This window comes from Agelaius phoeniceus, chromosome 5, assembly GCF_051311805.1.
Source record: "Agelaius phoeniceus isolate bAgePho1 chromosome 5, bAgePho1.hap1, whole genome shotgun sequence".
Classification (NCBI taxonomy): domain Eukaryota; kingdom Metazoa; phylum Chordata; class Aves; order Passeriformes; family Icteridae; genus Agelaius; species Agelaius phoeniceus.
Window position 1 is genome coordinate 26,632,664 of NC_135269.1, and position 23,970 is coordinate 26,656,633.

At 44.3% G+C, this 23,970-nt stretch overlaps 1 protein-coding gene across 2 annotated transcripts; it reads left to right on the forward strand.

Annotated features, from left to right (window-relative positions):
- The first annotated feature begins 1,279 nt into the window (after nt 1–1,279).
- Nucleotides 1,280–10,224, forward strand: PDE6H (phosphodiesterase 6H). 2 transcript variants are annotated; one of them, XM_054632250.2, is made up of 4 exons: nt 1,280–1,354; nt 6,038–6,224; nt 6,453–6,493; nt 7,361–10,224. In XM_054632250.2, exons 2-4 carry the CDS (start codon nt 6,085–6,087, stop codon nt 7,435–7,437), a joined length of 258 nt encoding a protein of 85 aa, XP_054488225.1. In that variant the 5' UTR covers nt 1,280–1,354; nt 6,038–6,084; the 3' UTR covers nt 7,438–10,224. The 2 variants fall into 2 exon arrangements, with proteins under 2 accessions (XP_054488225.1, XP_077034803.1); XM_077178688.1 differs by lacking the exon at nt 1,280–1,354 and adding an exon at nt 2,613–2,958.
- The last annotated feature ends 13,746 nt before the right edge of the window (nt 10,225–23,970 follow it).

Sequence of the window (23,970 nt, forward strand, 5' to 3'; positions counted from 1 at the left end):
GACTCCTGCTCAGCACCAGTGCAGAGCTGCCCTGGTGTTCCCTGCCAGGGCCTGTCACACCAGTGTGAGACTGTCCCTTCGTGGCCACACACAGTCACACCCCTGGCTGGCTTGGCTGCTCCAAAATCTCCTCCTCCAGCCTCACCCAAAGACAAATCCCATCCATCATCAACAACCCCACACTTTGGTTTCCTTCTGCCCTCGTGTTGTTCTGATTCCCCTGCTGCTGCTCCATTTACTGGGATTATTTTCAGTCCTGCCAGGCCTGAGCTTGTGCAGTGAGGAGGATGCTCAACAAGGGTAAGTGTGAGGTGCTTCACCAGGCCCAAGAGCCCCTGAAGGTTGTTAACCTTGTGGTTTTACCTGCAGCCAGACAGTTAGAGGCCATGGCTGAGGCACTGCTGCAGCTGAGGATGAGGATGATCTCCCAGCACCTTTTTCAGGACTCTGGACCTTCTCTTTTCACCCTGAGACTCCACCAACTCTTTCCCCATCTCTGACACTGATCTTCCAGGCAGTTACAGCAGGCTATTAGAGCACATGGGAGATTCCAAGGACTGGGTATAAAACAGTGTGCATTGCCACACGTGGAGTTTTGGTGGGCTGGAGTGTGGCCTGAGCTCTGCCTCTGAGGGCCTCTCCCAGTGACAATGGTGCTGGTACCCAGATGAGACTTGGCTGCTCCCTCAGCCCAACACCATGGGTCTCAGGAGGGACTGGTTGGCCACCCACATGCAACACAAAGGTTCCCATTCTCCCCCTGCCTTCCCATCTGCTTCCCTAGAGCCCTGCAGCACCTCAGCAGCATTCCCCAGGACTCCCTTGCGTGGACTCAGCCCTGCTGGCACTGGGCTAGCTGCATGCCTGGCTCTGTAAGGTGTGTCTTCACACAGCAGCACCTCTGAGAGGTTCACTGGAAACCCCTCCAGGCATTCACCAGCACAGGAGAGGGACAGGGAATCCTCCCTTCCCTGGCATGTGCAGACATGTGTGTTTCCAAGAAGCAGCACCCCTCAAAGGCCAGGTTATTTCTTTATTTCCCTTTGCTTCTCCAGAGATGTCCCCCAGAAGCTCCAGAGAAGCCACAACCTTCTTGCAGAAAGGGGCACATCACCCCTTGGGAGTGTGCTGAGGCTCTGCTGCTCCCCCAGACCTTGCTGGAGCTCTGCCCGCCCAGCTCTGGTCCCACAGTGCTCCCCCCTGCCAGCCCTGCCGTGCAGACACCGCCCACGAGGGATGGCCTGATGTCACCTGCTGGCAGGGTATATCTGGAGGACAAGGGACACCTCGAGACTCTTCCTACCCAGGCTGGAGGACGGGAGTTGAATGATTTGCAAGAGGAGCCCTTGGCACTGTAAGTGTTCCCTGGGAGCTCAAAGCAATAGCAAGGAGGGGCAGGGGGATGGAAAAGGAACTGGCTGAAAAACAAACCCAGGGGAGAGAAAAGTCCAGATAAAACTCCATGGGGGAAAAGTTTGGATGTTGGTGCTTGGAGAGTGTGAACAGATCCAGTAGCTGGGAGAGGGAGTTGTGATTCTTGCGTGGGTTCTTTGTTTCCTCTATCATTAGGGCAGGTGCTGCTGCAGGGGTTTGTCTCAAACCTGGCTGTACAAGCAGGGGCTGCTCAGTTCCTCATGCTGAGGAACGCCTGGGGTGGGCACCCCTCTGCTGGGGCTCCCTGGAACCCCCCTGGTTTGTGTCCTCAGCTGGCTGAGCCTGCTGAGAGCAGCACTGGGGGGCTGCCAGGGAGCAGCTGGGACAGGCAGCTGGTGTTTCCTGCCCCAGCACCCAGCCATACCTGCAGGGCACAGCAATGAGGAGTTCATGACATGGTGCTGTACCTCTGCTCTCACTGAATCCCTTCTTTCAACTGGGATAGTCTTTCCAGTGATCCCCACTTGGGAATATGGTTCTACTGGAAATAAGTTTCTGTCTCTTAGAGTGCATCCTCTTTCACCTGTTCTTGGTCTTAAAACTGCTGCCAGAATGAAGGATTTGAAATCCTGTGTAAGACACAGGAGCAGAAAGGGCTGAACCTGCATGGACTTCTTCCCATCACTATGATTAGCCACCTCAAGCAATTGAGACTGGAGCTGTGAGACTCCTCAAAGGCCCTGGATTTGATACTCCCCGACAAAAGCCTGAAAGGATGATGCTAGTGGCTCTCCCGAGGCCAAGGTCTGAGCATGCAAGAAACACATAAAGAGAACGGGAGCACAAGGATGTTTCCCCCTGGTTCCTCTCTGCTCACAGAAGAGTATCTGCATGGAGGGCCATGGCCCATGAAGGTTCTGTGTCTGACACCCTGAGTAGTGTAAGACAAGTGCACATGGAGGAATTTGTATTTTTGAAAGCTTTGGATGGGGGAAGATGAGTTCCTACACCAAAACAGTCTGAAAAGAGAAAAGAAGATCAAGTGATGCATCTACATTATCTGCCAGAGACATTTTCCACAGAGAGTCAGAGATTAAGGATGGAGCAGATTAAAGAGTCAGCATTTGTCATAGTATTCAAGCCCCTTTAAATTTAAATAAAACTAAAAGAAGGATGATTAACCTGGCCAACAACCCCGAGGTGGGATTTCTGACGCAACTGAGATAAGCCCATTAATGTGTATTAGGTATAATTAGCATTCAGATGCAAGCAAAGCTCTTACCTAGAGGATTAAGCCCTAGACTGAGCAGAAATGCTGTCAGGGGCAATTAGGTAACACCTCATCAGAGGAGGGAGCAGAGGAAGTGCATGGCAGAGGATCTTATGCCTCAACAGTCTTTGCATCCACAGCCATCAGCCCTTGCCCTGGAGCTGTGTGCTGGTGCTGGCAGGAGCAAAAGAGCTCTGGCAGACCAGGAAACACTGGGAGAAGGCAGCATAGCACTTGCAGAGATCTAGAGGAGACTCAGAACGTTTGTCAAGCCACCTGTTTGATCTGGTACCAAGGACTATCCAAGTAACCAGGTATGGTAAGGCAAAAGGCTGTGAAATTCCCATGGGAAGAAGCTGCTACTGGCATTTCTATCATGCCTGTGATCCTGGGGTGCTTGTCTGGCTGTGTGTGGGGGCAGTTTGTTCCCAAGGTGTGGGAACTGGGGCAGTTTCCATGCTGTGGGGCAGGGCCCACTCCAGCATGAATGGAGAATTCTTTGACTCCAATGATGGCATGCAAGTCCCACCAGCTCCATGGTGGAAAGGCAACTTTTCCTTTGGCAAGAGGAAAGCTGTTATGTGGCATTAAGGTTCTTTCCATCCTCTGTCATTTTTTAGTGATGCATGGAGAGAATTAGAAGTAGAGGGAGATTAGTAAGGAAGAAGTTAGAATTATCTCTAATGTTAGAAATGTCCCTAGCTAAAAGTTTCGTTGAGTGCTCTTTATTGAATTCATGCAGGTGAGAGTGGATGAAGTGTGATTTGGGCATTTTCCTACCAAATCCTGGGTTATTGAATATCTGGTAAATGGATACAACTACTTCAGTTGTTGGGGCAAAAAGAAACTTCAAGGGCTGAATCTTCCCATTAGCTATTCCTCTACTGAGTGAAGTTGGGGACAAAATGTGGACTCAAGGATTTAAGAGGTTTTGACTCTCAAAGACATATTTGTGGTTAAGGTAACATGCCAGTGCACAGCAGAGGTTATTGAAGCAGAGCAGGAATTCAGCAGGAGATGGAGCACAAATACATCTTTCAAGTTTTGGATGTCAGTCCTAAGGGATGGAAATCTGTTAGCTGGTTTGTTTTTCTGTTGTACTTTTGGGAGTAGCCCTTGAGAAGGGTGCCAAGTAACATGGTGCTTAGAAGTGGATGCATGTCTCTTAGTTCAGGAGGGGGGTCTAGCACTGAGACAGAGACCTACTGGTAAGAATTGCATCTGAGAAAGAGACATAGTAATAGACTTTGGCACGTTAGCAGACATGCTATGGAGCGGCTTTCTGATGCAAAGCATTTTGTTGTAGGGCAGTATCATCTGAATTCCTCCCACCTGAGTAACAGAGAGGGACAAAATTCTGTCTTTGTTTTGGAGGCAAATGCCTTCATCTCTCAGTTTGGCCCTAAAAATCTGTGAGTCAAAAGATTTCATCTCTCCTCCCAGCAGTGCAGTCCAGGTCATACCTATCACTGCACTTCCATTCTCATTCTGTAAAAGAAGAAGGTGACAGTGTTTGCCTGTCCTGCCACCATGCTGTGAGGAAAAAGAAAAAGCTGTAAATACTGGGCAACTGTTCAGGCACTGCAGAGATGGCAGCCAAATAAGTAACTTCCAGGGTTTGAGCTGATCCTTGTGTTTGTGGGCACAGAGTGTGCTTAGGAAGCGTTGTGTTACACGCGGGGGAATAGCATCTGTGCATACTGCAGCTTCAGACACAACCATCTGCTCCTCCATTTGGGGCTGCTGGAACCTGTCCAGTCTCCTGCTTGGGATATTACAGCTGAGACAGAAGCCTGACCACAAGCAACAGAAGAACTAGCCTGCCTCCAGGTGCTATCATTTGGAACCATCCTACTGCCACCACAGATGGAAAGATGCTCTGGATGAAGTATTTCCAGACTGCCACAGATACAGAAATATGGCTCTTCACCTTGCGTGGATGTGGAAGTGACACAGGAGGATTGCTCAGATGATCTTTCTCCTCGTATATAAGGATTTGCTTTCCAATGCTCTGGCTATTTCAGGATAAAGGAATGAACTCTCTTTAGACTAAGGAAAGAAATCTTTGATGACATTTATAGTTCTGAGATTAGAAGTCCAGAGTGTCATGGCAGGTGATGTTGGGGATTAAGCCAGAGTACTATGGTGACCTAATGAGATTAGTCTTTAGAAACAAATCCTGAAGTTAATTCCATCAGTGATTACATCACCTGGAGATAGGAGATATATAACAGTCATGGGGAAAACGTGACTTCAAGGAAGAAAGAAAGAAGTTGCATTTCTTTTTATCCATAAATGCACTTGTCCAGACCATTATATTACTAAAAGCATACTAATTAGCACAAACTTCAATGAAGGGCTGGTTGCTTCCCTTTGGGCACTGGTGAGAGTTATAGCTGTCCTCTCTGGGAAGGAAGCAAAAGGCTCAGAGTGCAGCAGTTCTGCTGTCTAAGACAGGAGACATGTCTCCCAAACAGAAATTGCACCCTGATAACTATTTATCTCCTGTGGAGTTTGGCTCATGTACAGTGTGGTGAGGAGGGGTCAGCACATGTAATATAATGCTCAAAAATACCAAAGTGGGCACATCCTGGGGAAAGTTGCAGGCTTTACTCCTGTGAATCCTGAGAAATTTGTGAAATAAACTTCTGCCTAAAAGATAGTCTCCAGTGTGTTGCCTTAGCCTTCTGCATAATCTTGCAATGATCTTGTGCTATTTCCCATGAGTTATATTTTAAAACTTATATTTCCCATGAGTTTGGTATTGACAAACGTTGGGCCCTAATTGCAGCTCCACCCAGACAAAGGACCCATCCAGCCCAGCGTCCCATGTCCATCATTGTTCTAAAGGTAATGCTTAGGCACAAGTATGAGAACAAGTGGTGTATCATGGTGATTCCCAAGGACAGGATATTTCTCTAAGCCGTACATGTGTCTTTGTGGCTCCTGTAGTCAGGTCCTGAAGCAGTAAGCAAAAACCTCAGCAACGCTACTCCAAAGCTAGCTAGAAAAAAACCCCAGCATTGGTGTTAAACTTCCTGTTTTATCTAAATTGTGGGGCAAGTTTCTGCAGCAACTTGTCTCCAAGAGTGCAACTGTGTTTGAGACAAAAGGAGGTGTTAGTCTCCATGACTCGGCAAGACATTGCACTGTGGGGTAAATGTCTTTTTGGCCTTAGCTCAAGTGCTCTTTGTTTGGCATCTTAATTCCAGCATGCCAGATGAAAGGCAGCACTACCCTGCTTAATTTGTACTCATTACAATCTTTCTTTATCTATAATACCATTATCTTTAATCCTGTCACAATTATATTTTCCATACTTCTGTCATCTGACTACTGATACCTAGAACAGATAAGCAGAGCGTTGTGCCAGTCCTTGCTGTTATCTTGCAGACAGAGGGATCTGAGAGAGGCCCGTGCCAGCTGCCCACAGCCCAGCGATGAGTGAGACCCCGGCTGCCAACCTCAACACCGGGGATGCTCCAACCGGCCCCACCACACCGCGCAAGGGGCCCCCCAAGTTCAAGCAGAGACAGACAAGGCAGTTCAAGAGCAAGCCCCCCAAAAAAGGAGTAAGAGGGTAAGGGAATTGTGGAAAGAAAAGAAACCGTGCCAGTTGAGTCGCCCCCCACTGCTACGTTGTGCTTCTGTGCATCTTCCTTGGGCAAGGATCCAGAAGGCTTCCCCCTGCCCCCTCTCAGCTTCTGCTCCCTGCCCACAATTCTTCTTCCTTGGCTGGGGTTAGGGCATCTCCCCTTTCCTTGCTGCTGCCCCAAACTCACTCCTTACCTGCTCTTTTCTCTCCTAGGTTTGGAGATGACATCCCAGGCATGGAGGGGCTGGGCACAGGTAAGCTCTGCAGGATGTTGTCGTGCCCTGCTTTAGCACTAGCATAGACAAACTTGACCATGGGAGAGGATTCTGGGGTGGCCTCTGTTCCCCTGGCCTGTCTGCAGCTCTCAGGGTCACCAAAGAAGCCTAGTTCTGCCTCCCCAAGCTGCCACGTTCATGCTTATACACTATGTGAAGAAAAGACTATTTATGTAAGTTTCAGCTTCAGACTACCTACATTGGGCTGCAGAAGTGCTTGTTTGTTTTCTGCTAATACTCTGGCTAAGAATTTCAGCAGCATGAGATTCTCAAACAAATGCTAAATGCTAAGCTATTAATACCAAAAAATCACAGAAACTAAATCCCAGATGGTCAAGTATTTGTGTTGTCATCAGAATCCTAATTTTAAGAATTTTATGTACCCATCTGGGATTGAGAAAAATGCATTGGATGAGCTGTAGCCAGTCAGAACTTTGAAGTATTGATGAAGAGAGAGTTACAGATCCTAAATATTGTAGGCCAAATTATTCAGCATCTGATCTAAATCTGCACATGTCTTCAAGGAGATCACAGTTAGACTACAGGTAATTTATAAGAACAGGAGAAACCACATAACTGGAATTAACTATTACACCAGTTTACATAGTCACTGAAGAGACTAGGAACTGCTGGCTTGCTTTTGTTCACAGAGAGAAAGTACACTGATTTGGTTTGGTCTGACAGGTAGTACCAGATTGGAAATGCTCATCTGCCCATTTAACCTTCAAACGGAATCTCATTCTTATTAATGTTTCCTGAGTAAATCAGCCTTTCCATTAATAAAAAATAAATCCAAGGAGTGCATTGGGCTATGAGAACACATTTGTCATTTTCCCTCTTTTGCAGATATCACTGTGATTTGCCCATGGGAAGCTTTCAGCCATCTGGAACTGCACGAGCTGGCCCAGTTCGGGATCATCTAAGGTGTCAGCATCTCTGCTGGTGTCACCTGGTGACTCCACAGATCCCAGCATGGTCTTTACCACCTTTGACACTTACTTTTGGCCCTTGCATCTGCTTGCTTATGGGCAGGGTGGTTTTGTAAGAGCTAGTTATGAGAAACTTAACTTTGCAGATTAATTTGGCAAAGAAGTTATTTGGGACCCTGAGCAGACCTCATGTTCCATGTGATGAAACTACTGAAAAATGTCTTAATGTCTCCCTGCACCATATTCTTTCTTCTCTCACTGTCATAGATCTTCAATGTTTATGGCAATATGGGGGGGCTGTATCTGAACTTTTTCCCTGATTAGCTGAGATATTGTGTGCATGTATGTCCAGACATAATTAAATCAGCCTATTCTGTTTTCTTCCTTCCCTTCTTTCTTCAGCTTTCTATATAGAACTTTTATGGGTAGGTCCCCATTTTATTTGGCCACCAATTATTTGCTCAGAGTACATCTGTAGAGAGCAGCATTAGAGTCACACCAGTCCAGACATTAGGCTGTTTTCCATAGGAGATCCTTCCCCTGCAGCTCCCATAAGGAACGTGCTGCTAAGATTTACCTCATCAGCAAATGGGGAAAAGGGCTTGCAAATGCTGTCTCTGCTGTACTGCCCACAGGCTATGAACCATGAGAGTCTGGCTGTTCTCATAATGTTAAATGAAAATGTGTGCGTCTGAGATCAATAGCTAAGTGAATTAATCCTATTATTCATTCCTTTGTGGTTGCACTTCCAAAGAAGCAGCCCTCCAAATGATGCTGCATTTCCTCTCCTTTGATGGGAAGCCCTGTGTGACACCTGTCCCCATGCCAATACATATTTACATGAGACATTTGCTCCGCAGGACATGCTTGCTGCTTATTAAGACAGAGAATCCTTATGATCTGTCACCAGACTGTGCCAGCGGTCCTGCCACATGCAGCAGAAAATGACATTGCGGTAATTGCTCCCTCTTCCCTGTATTTAGCATAGGACAAGTCTCCCTTCACCCTGCCCCTCGTAAGTAGGAAGGCTTTTCTCTCTTCACTCTCTGGCAATTTCAGGCTCTGGAGCTTGTTTGGACAAGCAGGGAAACGGTGTCCCCAGAGAGAAGTAAGAGCAGAGCAAGCGGGGAGGCAGGGGAAGGGCGGGATGTGTACATGCAGGCAAGCACAGAGCGAAGCCACTTAACCCCATCGATCTGTGTCTGCTGCTCTCTGGCACTGAGTGCTGCCAAGTGGTGAGGCACCCACAACCACTTAAATGTTCAGGGAAGGCACCGAGATTCCCTGGCATTAGGGAAGGGCTTTTGGCTTGTTTGCAGGCAAGGAGCAAGTTTGTTGTAGCTACATAGTATTCATAAGAGGAGGTGGAATTTTTAGTCATTGCTTTTAGCTTAAGAAGCCTCACTGCATAAGAACTGCCTCCCCCTATCATATCTTTCCTAGGCTGAACATGTTAATGGGAGCAAGGAGTGATTGTGGAGAGGAGTGCAAATCCTGTCTAAACGATTGATCCCCACGCAAAAAGCATTGCTATAAACCCATGGCGGTGCCGTAGTTATCTGCTACTGTTATTCCAGAAATAAAAGCTCACAGTTTTCAGTTAAAATATAGCTGGGGCACCAAAAGCTAAAGGAAATGAATTCCTGTTGGCAGCCCAGAGAACAGCCTTTATTATCCAGCCCTGCTGCCATTAGACACAGCAGTGAGCCGTGGAGCGGTTCAGAACCGCAGCACCATCGCAGCAGCGCAGGAGCCGTGTACCATTTAGCTAATTGCAGCCCTCAGCTATTTCCTTGGCCAGAGGCACTCTGTCCTTCCCACTTACTTCCAGCTTCTCCTGCCTTTCTCACCTTTTAATGCTTTTCTTCTTTCCCTAAGTGTTCTTTATATAAATGACCTTTTATTTAACTTTTACTATAGGGAACTGATTTCTTTTTTTTTCAAGCTCATGTACTAGCCCTGTCCTTCTGCAGTTAAATGTGAATGTTCGTATGGCAGTACTCTCATGCTCTCCCTCCCATTATGCCATCCTGTTACATATGATCCTTTTTCCACCTTCTCAGTGTGTCCTCTTCTCTCTGGGAAAAGACCCATTAGATCCAGTTCTGAATCCTTCTAGCTGGCTGCTTCTATTTCAGTTGAGTTTTCCCTTTTTTAAGCTTTTTAAGCGTGACAAAAACAAGAGAAGGAAATTTTAATTCATCATTTTGCTCCCTTTTCATCCAAGACCTTGGAAAACAGTCCACAGACAGTGAGATACTTTGCCAGAGCATACTGGGGTAAAAGCAAAGTTCTCCTTAGTCCAGGCACTGAAGTTTTAGCAAATCAGAAGGTCCTGGTGTAGTTCCCCATCTGATTGCCATAGCCCCAGTTCCCATCAGAGAACTTCCCCATTCTCCTTCCTAGAGGAGTCCAGCAGGAATGCACACATAACCCAGTTCTCATACCTAGCTGATGAGCTGCATCAGAAGATGGGTGTTTTGAGCCAACACAGTTTGTTAGTTATTTTAAAAATAATTTCTATTCATTAATAATAATCACATTCATTCCTTTACTTGTAAGGAATTTTGAGGCTTAGAAGAAGAGTCTTAAAACACACTTGTGGTTGCTTTTTCTGAGGTTCTGAGTTTTTTCTAATGAGCCATAATTCCTGAAACTTCCATTTTTCAGTGAGAGATGGCTATGGTGCAAGAAAGCAAATATATTAAAGCAGCTTGTTGAAGGACTTCACTCTATATATGCATTGTAATACATTATTCTCTGTTCTTTTACTATAAAAACATGTCAAAAGGAATAAAAATTAATAAAAAATGTTTTAAAAATCTTAAGAATGTAGTCTGACTTGCTTACAAAATATAGTCAGGGAAAGGCAGATGACTTAGCTTTTCCTTCTGAAATCTTTCCTTTCCTGGGGAAAGCCCTGAAAGTCACTTATCACTTCTCATAATAGAAAGACAGCTATTTATCTCTGAACAATGGGCAATAAAGACTGACTGTGATATCATCTGAGAAGCAGTTTTTTCCTGAGTGATGACTGGTATATTCTCCCAAAAGTGTTGCACATGGTTTCCTTCAGGCTGAGATCTTTTGGCCAGCTACATCTTCTAGGACTCAGTGCCAGTGAATGTCAGCATGTTTTCTACCCTTATAGCAAAGAATTGCTGAGGTGTGAATATCACTTAGTTCCTTCTCACTGCCCTGACTGCAAGACAGAGCTGCAAACACTCATCTCCTCTTGCTTCTTTCTGTTGCTGAACTTTCCAGGTGTCCATAGGGGTTTCAAGTTGGTCAAGTGCAATTGCCTTCCTGTGTTATGCTGTCAAATCTCAGCCTTGGAAGTGTTTTCTTTCATGCCATCTTTGGAATTTTTTTCTTGCAACTCGTTACTGGGTGTCCAGTTGAAGGTCTTTTGTCTTTGAATGTTCTCTATCCTGTGAGATACAAATATGAGTTGTCCAGGACTCCCTTTGTGAGAGCTTTTTACAAAACCTTTCCCAAACACATTTTGAAAACCAGAAAAACATCTTCTCATGTATATATATCTACTTAAAGCCATAACCAAATTTTGAGTCCCATCCTCACTGACCCCAGTTTCTGACTAGTGAAAAAGTTAATTAAACCCAAATCTCTGCAAGAAAAGAAGAAAGAACCTTAGGAAAAGTGAGAAGCACTTGACTTGCTTCCTTCTCCCCCTCCCCCCACCACCCCCCCATCTAAATCGCCTCAAGAGTCTCAGTTAAAAATAAATAAAAATAAAATTTAAAAAAGTAAAAAAAAACCAAAAAAACCAAAAACACCTCAGTGTAAGTTGGATTCTTCAGGAGACCTGAAGAGCACTAGTGCAAAATTACCATCCTCCAACAGTTTTCAAATCAGCATCTCACTCAGTATCAAGCCACTGTCACATTTTCCTATGGTATTCATCAACAAGATGTAGGCTAAAAAATGTGCCCTGGAAATATCACTCTGTGTTTTGTGGGGCACTTTTCTATTTTATAAATGGGATTTTGAGAGTTAGGTAAATTGAGAGTACCCACCACCTTTCGGCCTTCAATACTTGATTTTCCAGAGCACTTAACATTTTATCTTGAAGTTTAAAATGCAGCTGTCATTAGTTGTGGTTGCAGCTGTAAGTACTCATTAGTGAGTCTTATTTTCTCTGAGTCAGATCTCACTCAGACAGTAAGATCCAGGGCCTCAGCTTGGAGATCTGAGGAACAAGAAGTCTATTTTTGAGAGCATTTATGTAATGCTCCGTTGGGTGGGCAGGTTATTCCAGCCAGCAGTCTGTTTCAGCATCACCACACCACTGTGATGCAAATCTAGATAGATTTGAAAAAAAAAAAAAACAACAAAAAAAGAACATAAGATTATGCAATTAAAATAAAAGATCGTATCACATGCTTATAAATGTGCTCAAACTCTGGAATTTCCTCATACCAGACGGCTTAACTTTGAAGCCTTATTCCCAGTCCCCATAGGGCTGCCAGGGAGCTGGGATCAGCTCAGTACCCTAATGTTAGGCACCTGCACCTCCAAAGTTTGTCCTGACAGCCCAAGGCAGGGGGCATTTATGGCTCTGAGCCTTTTCCACACCAACTGCGATCCACCTGGAGGGAGTGGGATGGCTGAAGCCTCTGTGCTGGGGCTACATAACAATTGGATTGAATCCTGTCACTTTCAACTCACTTTTAGCATGTGCTCTCACATTTTATGTTGTTCCTCTTCTTGAAGTTTAGCATAACTATGGTGAGAATTCTGGTGTTGCTGCTCCTGCAGGGTGAAAAGAATACCTTCTCTATCAAAGCCTTCAGGAATTTTCAAACACGTTCTTTCCTCTGGCATTTTTCTGAGGGCCTCTCACATTCCTGAGGCTGTAAATGAAGTGGCTGAGCATAGCAACCACCAGCACACACTCCACACACAACAGACTGCCCAGATGTCAGAGCAGACCAGGGATGTGACAGAAATAGATGTACTACACTACCCTGTGAAGAGTAGGACTTTAGACAGGGGGGCACTGGGAATGAAGAATGCTTTTGGTACCCTGAGATCTTGGTCAGGACAGTGGTCAGCACAGAAAAAGTCCACAGGAAGGAAGGATACCTTCAAAAACATGGAGAACCCAGAGAAGGAATGTAGTGAAGCCCCAGAAAGCTGCTTGCCACAGCTGCACACTGGGCTTTGCCCTGTGCTCTGTGCCACACAGGGAGGGTGTAGCAGCTGGCCAAGGAGCACTTGCAGGGGTTCTGAGCCCGTTATGATGCTGAAGTAGAGCATCCACACAAGGCACAAATAATTTATAAAGCACTGAGCAAGCTGAACTTGGTCCCTTGCTCTCTCTGGGAGGCAGTGGCTGCACAACCACCCAGGAAGGAAGAGGGCTTGGAGAAAAACACATCAAAGCCTGGGAGCTCAAGACTACCACCACAGTGACCCTGTGATCATGGGTGACAGAGTAGGGGAGCAGGAATAACATCAGTGGGAAAATCTATGTCTTGTGCAAGTAGGAGAACTTGATAAACCTCTCCTCATCTCTGGACAGGACACCAAAAGGAGCAACAGATAGAAATCCCAGGATCATTAAAACCCCCACCACTGAGGGCTGCTGGAACAAATCTCTTGGAAGTATGACCTAGACAGGTTTACAGGGGCTGGAAGTATGACCTAGGCAGGTTTACAGGGCTGTAGAGGGGCAAACAGGCTATAGGCAGATGGAAGGCAAGGCCAATTCCTCAGCCATACATAGGTTTCTGCCCCACCAGTGACCTGAGGCACAAACTCCTGTTGCTTGATCAAAACACCACATTGGTGTCTCTAGGCACAGGGAGAAGGCAAATGCATTTGCTCATCTCACAAGAGCTATCTGGATTCAAGCCAGCTCAAATCTGTATCACCCAGACAGCTGCTGGCATGGGCATAGCAATCCTGCATCTGTCTGCACCAGGGAACTGGCTGCCGTTCTGAAAGTAGGGGAAGAAAAATAACAGAAGGCCAAACATGTGGAAAACAACAAGTTGTGTTAGATCTGGCTTCAGGAACTGCAGTTTTACCAGAAACATTCCCTGGGACCAAGGTCTTTCCATGTTAGGCACTTTGTAAGTACATCACTGTGAACTAATGAATTAGTTATAACCCTGGTCTCCAAGCAAGGGCATTACTCCAGCCTGAGGATGCTGAACTTCACTAATAGGGGGCCACAGCAAAGATGCAGCACAGTCAGTCTTGAAAATGCCAGTACCTGGCCAGGTCACCTACAGACAGCCGGGATGAGGAACACACAGATGGAGGCACTGGGCAAAGTCCTTTCAAACACAAACCTGAGGCTGGATGATCTGGTAAGCACCAGTCTCAGACAAGAGCAAAGGGAAAGCAAGTCAACAATTACATTGGAATGAAATATTGTCAGCAAAGGAGGCAATTTTGAACTAAAGCTGCCTGTACAGAAAGAGTACCACAAGAAGCTATATTATGATAAATCTGAGAGGATCTTAACACCATTGCATCCCCATCCACAAGGCTCCATTCTGTTCTAGGATTTTGAGGACAGAAGCCGATAAACTGTTCTGTATTTTGAACTCATGTAGAAGGGGAATGAAGAGTAAACAAAAATGAAGAAAGGAAGAGTAGGGACTCCACGGGCATCAGGGAAGTTGCTCCAGCATGCACAGCCTCCTGAAAGAGTCAAGTGGAGTTATGATTCCCACCTGGAGGTAGCTGTAGGGTATAGATAACAAAGCAGGATAAATATTAGTGAGGATGAAACAAGGAAGAACTGTCTGAAAATAACATCAAAATATTAAGTAGCTGTTATCAAGAAATCCTGACAAATACCTTCCTTGGGAAAACATGGGCCCCATGGGAACTGGGAAGGCTCTGATAGTCAGTGCATTTGTGACTGTGTTGTAGAAAGCATCCAAGAATCCCCTGCAGAGAACATCTGGTACAGAACAGGCATAGTTCCTGCAGGGCCCAGGGCAGTCACACCAGGCCATCTCCATTGCTGCTGTCTCTCAAACTGTACTCTAGTGATGTACAGAAAGTTTGCTTTTCATATGAAACTCTTGCTCAGCCGTTACAATATCAAAGCTAAGTACATAGGAAGCTCTGTTTAGCAGCCATCTGTAAGCTTCTGATAACAAGACAAAGTGAGATGTTGCGTTTTCAGCTGCTAAAAAATAAAAAAAAACCAGCAAAAATCTCGAGCTCAAAACAGAGAACATGGAAGCACACGAGACATTTTCATTTCACTCTTCAGTGAGAACTGCTTCTTTGGAAAATTCAGTAAGATTTTCGTTCCACATCCTACCATCAGTGCCAGGTTTCTTACTTTGGAAAGCACAACATGCACTGTGCTGTGCGTAGTGCTATGATATGCAATATATTTTTCTTTGCTTCAGTCTAGAACCATTTCCCTGAAATGTGGAATAAAGCTTTAAATCTTTATCCCAGCCATGTAAACTTTTTGCATTCATTCATAGTAATGCCTAATCCCATTTTAATCTTAATAAGCTCTTTAGTGCAATAATATCCTATGGCATTAAGGCATACAACTTAATTCCTTGAATTAAAGCCAGGATTCTCTTTGGAGTTTTTGCACTGACTTCCATAAGCTTTGGATCAGGTCAACCTGCAAAAAAATCCTCTAACCTGCTGCAAACCAGTGAACTGCCTGATTGAAAAGGCTTTATGATCTTATATTCTCTTACAGTAGCTTTTGTATGTGTATAAAATCTGCACTCATAAGAACTCTAAAACTTCAGCAGCATTTAACCAGAATAATTAGCTACCCTGATGACAAGATGCTATTGATAAACTCTTCAGGAAGAAATATTTCCTTACCCTCATATCCCAGCCCAGGGCTGATAGGGTGATAGAACATGAGAATCTTGAAGCCTTTGGGTGCCTACTCTCAGAAGAACATTATTTCTTGATCTCTCTAAATCAACTGGATTTCCAAGTTCCTTCAGACAAAAATGACAGAGACAAATTTAATATTAACTAAATTGCAAACAGGAGGAAGCTGTTGCTAGTTATAATTATTTAGTTACAGAGGAAATTTTAAATCATCTCTTTCAAAGGTCTGAGAAAAATCATACTGTGGGAGCCACCTGGAATTTCTCTCTGAATCTCAAATACATGTCCCAAGTATTCCCAATAGTACAAATCCTCTGGCTTGTTTTCAAACTGTAATTGTGGCTGGGAGCTACATAACAGTGCAAAATCCATTCTCTGCCCTTCCCATGTCTTCAGTTTGACTTTACTTAAAAATCTGTATCATAGGCACTTCAGTCCCTCGAGCTTTGTGGCAAGGCACTGAATGTACACAGAGAGGATAAATCAGTCCAAAGCTTGGACACAAATCCAAGTCCAAGGGGGTTGCTGCTCACTGACTGGGTTAGAGAAGGTGACCTCTTTGGCTGCTCCAATTGTCAAATAACATACAGTTCACAGTGACTTAGGCTTGCACATATCTCTGCATGCAGCAAGCTCAGAGCACAAGAGCAACTCATTGCTGCAGCTCAGCTGCTGAACAGTACTCAGTAACCAAAACAGTTCTGTTATTTTTCATCAAAGGTCCTTAAACCCTCTTTAGTTTACTAAAGAGATGGTCAAAAGGCAATTTGATCAGACCCAGAAATGTCTTCATGGGAACTGTTTCTGATAGGAGATGAGTCTTTCTTATATGCAGCATAAAAGTAAAATCATATCTGGTGGCTGGTTTGGCAAATTCAGATAAGAACCCCATTGCTAATATCTCACAGAGGCAATAATGAAACTCAGAAACAATTTTCCACATGATCTGTGCCCTGTAGATCTTCAAACCAAGAGTGTGTGACAGGAAGGGGGATAGATATGCTGAGGGTAACATCTGTGGCTCAAGCATTTCAGAGCTCTTGTGCAGAACCACTGGAGAAGCTTCCAAGGCAGAACTGTACAGGATGTCACTAGGATGATGCCAGCTGTGTTTGACAGGCTAATAGCCATGCTTACCCACTGGTGCACAGGTGGGATTCCATGAGCAAGAACTGGCTTTGAATGCAATAACCTGTATTGGAAGAATGGAGATTGGCATGTATGTTAAACCAATGCCACCGAGCCTGGCACAGGCACTGCACATTTTCTAGCCTATTGCTATAGAGCAGGCAGAATAGGTCTTCATTGCTGCCTGCTGTGTGTCTAATTTAAATAAGAAATGTGCAGAAAAGCACAAGAATCAGAAGTCTCTACCAAATAAGAAAAAAAGTCCTTCAGACCAGTACTTTGTCTCCAGCTGTAGCAAAGGACAAGATACAAATTACATATATAACAGGATGTCACTAACATATCTAGTAGCTTCCAGTGATTTGCACTCAAGGACATCCTGAGCCAGAGATGATGTCTTTGTGTACAATAGCACTTGGTAAATTTTTCCTTCATGATGCAGTAGAGACACTTTCTGAACCTATAGAAACTTTTACTATCTATGGTACCCTTAGTTAAGGAGTTCACACAATAAACCCTCATACCTAAGAAAATAAATTAATAGATCTGTGGCCTTTTTCTCTCAGAATGCATAAAAACCCCCAACTTGTTTTACTTGATGCTACCTGCAAGTTTCCTCAGTGCTTTCCCTGGAAGAGACAAGAGTACTATATTGACAAAAGTAATCTATTCCTATTAATTTTGGTGCTCCCAGGAAGAGGGTGTTGTGGTCATTCATTTTTTGGCCAGTGGTAACCAACTGCAATTGCTGGGTTCCAATTTAGAATATTGTTACTTGAAAACTATTAAAAGTCCACGTTATTTCTTACCTAGAGAGGTTAGGACACCACCTGTATTTAAAGACAGGTTTTTTCTTTTAAGTCAGTGTTACTTAGGAGCAGCATTTAAAGAATTAAGATAGGACATGGTGAAGAAAAGTAGAAGCTACTGGAAGTTGGTTAAGTAAATTTCCTGTTGGGCAGATAAAATAATCTTTACAATTACTGTGTTCTAGCAGAAGTTTCAAGATTAAAAAAATATACTTCACAGCCATTCTCTACACACAGGATCAGAACCATAGCTGCTGAAAATTGACCTTGTTCCCATAAGTCACCACACATTTACTGCAGCTGGTCACAAAACGAGCTTTCTGGGTCCTTGGGAGAAGCTCAGGTGGTCTTGTGTGCACTGTTTCAAGGAACTGTGTTTTCTTCCAGCAAGTACCTCTTTCCACAAAAAAAACATTTTGTTTTTGGGGCATCACCATTCCAAGTGTCAACCTCCTGCTTCTCCAGAGGGTTGGCAGCTGATCCCAGCAGTAAAACTCATCTAGGCTCATTGAAGCAATGGGGATGAGGGCTTTACTGTGAAAAGAGACATAAAGTTCTTAGCCTTCATTAAATAATTAGCAAGAAGGAATATTTTAGAGAAGATGAGGTAGCTGTTGGTTTAATATTTTAGCTATCTATGGCAAACCAGAGGAGACTGCCTCGTGCTCACTAATACCTTAACTGAGCATATTGCATCTTTTGGGTTACTCAAAGCAAAGCTAAGGTGGGGAATTGTTGCCTCAGGAAAGCTGGCAGGACACACCTAGGACAGAAACTGGGTGATCACCCAGCAGGTAGGGCCCACACTTGACATAGCAGAAGCAGAGGGAATACTACAGATTCCCAAGGGATTCAAAACAGAGAGATGTTGCTAATTTCTTCATAGTAAATAAGGTTTCCCTAACAAGAGGGTATCCAGGACACCCCTGTTGCCTCAGAGCAAAGTCCATCTGCAGAAGCAAGGCCATGTTTTGGATTTGCAGTCAGTAGTAGCATGCACAGACTGTGGCAAGAGCTCCTGTTCCAGTGCTAGAGTTGGCAAGGCTGCAGATGTGGGAGGGGGCACCCTCCCTGTCCTCCTCCCCATGCCCTGTACTCAGCTGCCTCCTTTAAGCTCCCTTTGGAGGATGGTGGCAGTGGCTGCCAAACATGTCCTGCTCTCCTGGTGTGCTTGTACTGGCTCTGCCTGCTGCTCCTCCAAGGGCTCCTGTGCCTGCCTTCCCCTCTGCACAGTGCTGGGCACTCAGCTCCTGGCCATGCCAGACTTCAGGAGATGCCAGCACAGATTGTCCTTATTGAGGATGCAGCCTTGTATGGTTAGTAAAGTCTGTGGTGTATTGTGAGAACTGGAGCTATAAATACAGAAAATAAGGGTGACTTTGGTATGTTTTCCCACTTAAATTTTTATTGGACTTTTTAGAGCCAGAAATATCAGACAGCTCCTTTAATGACAATGGCATTCTTTAAGAGTCTCTGCAAAAACTGAGCCCTAAAACCTCTGCCCTACTAGCTCATGCTTCTCAGGCCTTGAGGCAAAATCATTCTGAGTGAGGCTGTGCCAAGTGAAGACCCTTCTGAGCTTCCCATTTCTGACTATGAAACACATGGAAGTTCCCCATGCATAGAAACATTTGCAGCCTTTTCCAAAGCTGATGGAGGAGGAATCTTAGGATCAGTAGCACCTGCAGAGCATTAGGGGTCCAGCTGCCTCCCACAACCACCCTGTCATGCAGGAGGGGAGCAGTTCCATAGTACTGGGGCCAGGAGCAGCACAGGGGTGTCCAAGATGCTCATCCTCAACGATGTCTTTGTGTCTCAGGATAAATTCTCCCTACATGGAAATATTTCCTAGAGTAGAAAAATCAGTGGTAAGCCCCTCCCCAGCTGCTGGGATGGCCTTGCTTGGAAAAACGCAGTGTTATAACATGAGTTTCATCTTTTGGCAGCTGTTGCATAAATAACTTTCTCTTACTGGAAGCAAAGACAATGGTTGGGGTTTTTTTTAAAAAATATTTTGTACCTTTAACACTATCAGATATTATTTGAGTTCTCCACAGCTGCAGAAGAAAACAGCTGCTGGGTCCTGGTTTTGACCAGAAAAAGTCGTAGTCGTGACATTGAATTATACAAGCACAGAGATCCAAATGGCTTGTTTTTATTTATTTTGTTTTCTGAAATCTATAAAAATAAACATCTTCAAGACTATGGAACTTTGCCAAAAGTTAAAAATATAACTGAAGAAGAAAGTAACAGCCACACACTGTTCCTAACCCAAATTTAACATTAAAAACCCCAACCTAGCCACAGCAGAGGAACTCTAACCAGCGTTTTCTACTCCACAAACTCACTTACCTCTCACCTCATAAAGAAAATTTTTGAATGCAAAAAGAAATTAAGAACATCATTCATTATCATACTCTAAATGTTGCTTAGCCCTTTGTTGTCTATTAGGTTCTTTTTGCCATACATACTCCTCTGTCTTGACCTGAAAAACACACCTTCTGTCTCAAATAACCTATTAAAGCATTTGTGAGGCATCACCCTGATTTTTCTGCTGAAGGGCAGGCTGTGTCCCAGGAATCTGCAAGGCACATGCAAAGAGAATTATTAAATGATTTTCAGTCTGTGGTCTACAGTCTGCAGGGACTTCATGAACTATTTCTGAAGAATCCAGGACAAACAATCAAAGCAAGCAAGATGCTTGTCACTATGCTTTGATTTCATGGTCAGTCCATTAGAAAACATATTTTTAAATGTTTAGGGAAAAGATAGAAGAAATCACCCAAGGTTGGAGGCAGTCTAGAAAATTCCAAGAAGAGCAGGAGCTTGTTTCATACATACTAGTTTCTGGATTGTAAGAGTTTCAACTGGCTGAAACGTGAAGCTATGGTGATTTTTTATAGCTTCTCAGCAGCATTTTGCAGTCCATGCAGAATTCTTGCTGCTGCACCAATTTTCTCAGCAGCATCCATGCCAGCTTAAAGTTAGTGCAGTGGTTTCATTGCCTTTTCAGTGCTACTTTATTTGAGCTGTTGTCATTTCAGTGAGCCAAGAGGCTTTGCTCTTATCTTAAAAGTAGGAACATTATTGAATTTTTGGGGTTTTTTTTGCATTATAGATCTGCTATGCTGATTTACACAGCCAGCCCCAGATCTTTTTGACTTATTAAGCATCACCAGATCTACTCCATATTGTCCTAATCTGGGTACAGCTCTCTTGCAAGAGAGACTAAAATAAACTCAGCTGTGTTAGTATTTGTCATGTTGTCTCTTACATCACAGCTCTGTGTGGTGCAGAAACAGGCAGCAGAGCCTGCTGCAAAGGTTGCAGAGTTACTGCCCAGCAAGATAGTTCTGCCTTGGGAAGCAGCCTGACACCTCAGCACAGCAGCCTGGTCAGCTAATTCTCCTGCAGGGAAATGGATCACCAGTGGAACTGCTGTGCTGCTCTCTGGGTTCAGGCTGCTGTCTCAGCACAGCACTGCTCAGGTATGGCAGCTCTAACTGGAGCTAGCCCAGGACCTCTGAGGCATGAAATGCAGACAGGACCCCCATGGGCTGGCCCCAAAATCACCGAAGGCACGTGGAGTATTTCACACAGATCACTTCAGCTCTAGACAACATCTTTCCACAAAGAAGTAAATGAGAAAATAACAAACCATTCTTCCATCTCTTGTGCTGTGGGAATGTTAATCCAGGTTCATGGTGTTTAACAGGCTACACAAGTAGGACACCTGGTCTCCAAATGCTTCTGCTTATTGATGCAGTGCCACAGGATCAGAGCTGCTAGCAGTAGCATACAACATACTCTCTGCTCACCTTCCCTTTTGTGAAACAGAACTTTTCACACCCTAAAGCATCTTCCCCATCAGCTTTCTCACATCCCCCTCATTTCTGTGCCATTCTAGAAAGCTGGCCACTGCTCCTCCCAGCACTGGTGTCATATTGCTGCTCACAATCAGCCTGCATTCTACAATTTTGGGGTGTAATCTCTGAGCTAAAGAGGACTTCTGGCTGCACTGTATCTTACAGAGGTCTTTCTAAGACACAAGCCTGGTTATCTCAGGGCATCCACGTCAGAGGCAAATCAGAGGCAATCTTTACTGCAAGTCACAAACTCAGACTCTGTACCAACACTGAAATTCATCAGCCCTGCTACCCTTGGTCTGCCACCAGCCCTAATCACCCCAGGTGGCTCTGGGCACCAGGATAGCACTGGGAACAGCAGCAGGGATTGGCCAAAGGGGAGGACAGGGCAGGGAGGGAAGGTGTGGCAGAGGGAGAAAGGGAGAGAAACTGTTATCTGGAGCTCATGTTCTGCCCTAGATGTGGCCAGCTCTGTGGACATGGCTATGACAGATTCACAGAACAGGGAAAATTGAGAGGAGCTCCTTTTGTGGGCAGGGGCACAGCCCCTGCAGCCCCCAGCCCTCTGGTGGGGATTGGGTTAAGCCCCCTCCACACACCAGTTCCCATGCTTGGTTACACAGGCAGCATGGTGCAGGTGCCCAAGGATGGTTGCACCTCTCCTGGCTTTAGGCATCTATGGCAGGACTGCCAAGGAGGATCGAGTCAATAAAAGTGCTGGAGCTGAAGGATGGACTCATCTAACCAAGCACAGCATCTGCTCCAGCATGGCATGAGCTGTGCTCCAGTCTCAGCTACAGGATTAACTCTTCATAAGCAAGGGAAAGCCCTAAGGTGCCAAGCTCAGCCAGGAACATTGCATTTGGTTAGAGGTCAGTGCCATACTCAGAACCCAAAAATAAAGTAGACTAGAATGCAGTGAGGGCCAATCCTGGCAAAACAATGGCAGTGATAGTCACACCAACACATAGCTGAGGAATGTGGATAAAAATAAAACCTGTGGGAACAAAACAAATTTTGAAAGCACTACAATAACCATTGGTTAAATAGCACAGTATTTACTGGCATTCCCATAACATCCAAAAACCTTTAGCAGGGTTCAAAGCTTTGCTGTGCCAAACACTGCTCAACCATATAATTAAAAGACCCTCCTGACCTCTTGAGATCATGTGCAGGAGCAGGAAGATCCATGTGTGGTCATCACCCATTTGCTGTGACTCTTTTTTTCCCCAGCCATTTCCAAAAGTTTCTCAGCATTGCCCATTTCTCTCAAGGGATTGTGCTGGAACACAGTAACATGATTTGGGCAAGCACTTGTGTTAAAACAGCTCTGCCTCAGAAAAAGGGATGTACTGTTGCTTTCAAACTTTCTGACATTGCAAGGCCAGGTTTGTACCATGACATTTCAGATTTTCTTTTGGGTGATCTCAGGTTGTTTCCACAGGTCTCAAGAACTTCAGCCAAGACTTTAAAACAGATTGAAGTTACAAAGAAAAATGTTTGAATTATTCCCCAAGTATGTGAAGAAATTTCTGTTTATATACAAGAACCAGAACATTTGGAGGAAAATAGGAAAGAAACATATTTACAGACCTCCTTTATATCTCAGTAAACACAGGAAGGAATTTAAACATTACTACAGGCTCAAAGCAATGTGTTAAAGAAAGCACAAAAATACTTCACACATTTTTACTTTTTCTGTGTACCAGGCTTGAGTTCAGGTGTGTGTCAAGTACCCATCTCCATGTATCTTTAAGAACTCTTATGTCCAGTCTTTGAAATAAAGTCTTTTAAAACATTTTTAATCCACATAGAAGACTTGGAATACACAAGGGTTTCTTTGCAGTTGCAAATGCAATGTTCAAAGAAAGCCCAGGAGGCTTATTAAAGATGGAACTGGAAAAAAAAAAAAAAAAAACCAAAAAAAAAACCAACAAAAAAAAAAAAACCCTAAGCATGGACACAAGAATCAGTATTGGCTGCTAGGGATGTGATGCTGTGACATGGCCTGAGAGAACAAAATGTCTGTGAAGAACAGAAAAGAACAAGGCAGAAATAAGTGGATTTAAAGGAGCTTGCTTGACTTGGAGCTTCTCAAATACCTGTAGAAATTCATAGATATTTACCAAATCCCATAAGTGAGCCAGTTGTATATGTATCCAGAGAGTAGATTATTTTTATTTAGCTAGAAGTTTCTGGAATATATATATATATATATTCTTAAAACCATTTGCTTTCTGTAAAATGGAGGATGCACCTTTGAGAATTGTGCAATCAAAGGAAAGCATGGAAATTATGTCAGAAATAGAAAAATGTGTCAACAGTTGCATCAGAGAGAAACAAACTAAACTGTTACTTTCAGTACAGCATTTTATCCTTTTGTGAGCTATATTATAGCCAAAAGAAAGCAGCAAAGAAGAGAATCAGGTCACTTTGAGACATGATTTATTTTGAACCTTCTCTGTAGCATGTTTAACACAAGCACATTTCACTGTGCTGCTAAGAATAGTGCTATGGAGACTGGGAGAAATCTAAAGCATGTGTGCATGTTTGCACTGGGTTAAGGCACTCAGGCAAACCAAGTCTTCATTTTTGGGACATGAAGTGACATTTAGGCTCCTCCTTTGCCTCCAGGGACAGAGTCCTACTGAGTAATGAGTAGGTATTTAAATCATTAGCACTGAGGAGAAAAACTTACACAAAACTCGGACTTCACAGAGGAAAAGGCTGCTCAGAGTGTTGGTTACAGCTCTCAGGAAGCAAATGGTCATGAAATTTGGCTCAATGCAAACACTGATATCGTTTTGCTGGCTTTGAAATATTTAAACTGCATGCTGGAAGGTGTTTGAGCATCACATCTGAGCACC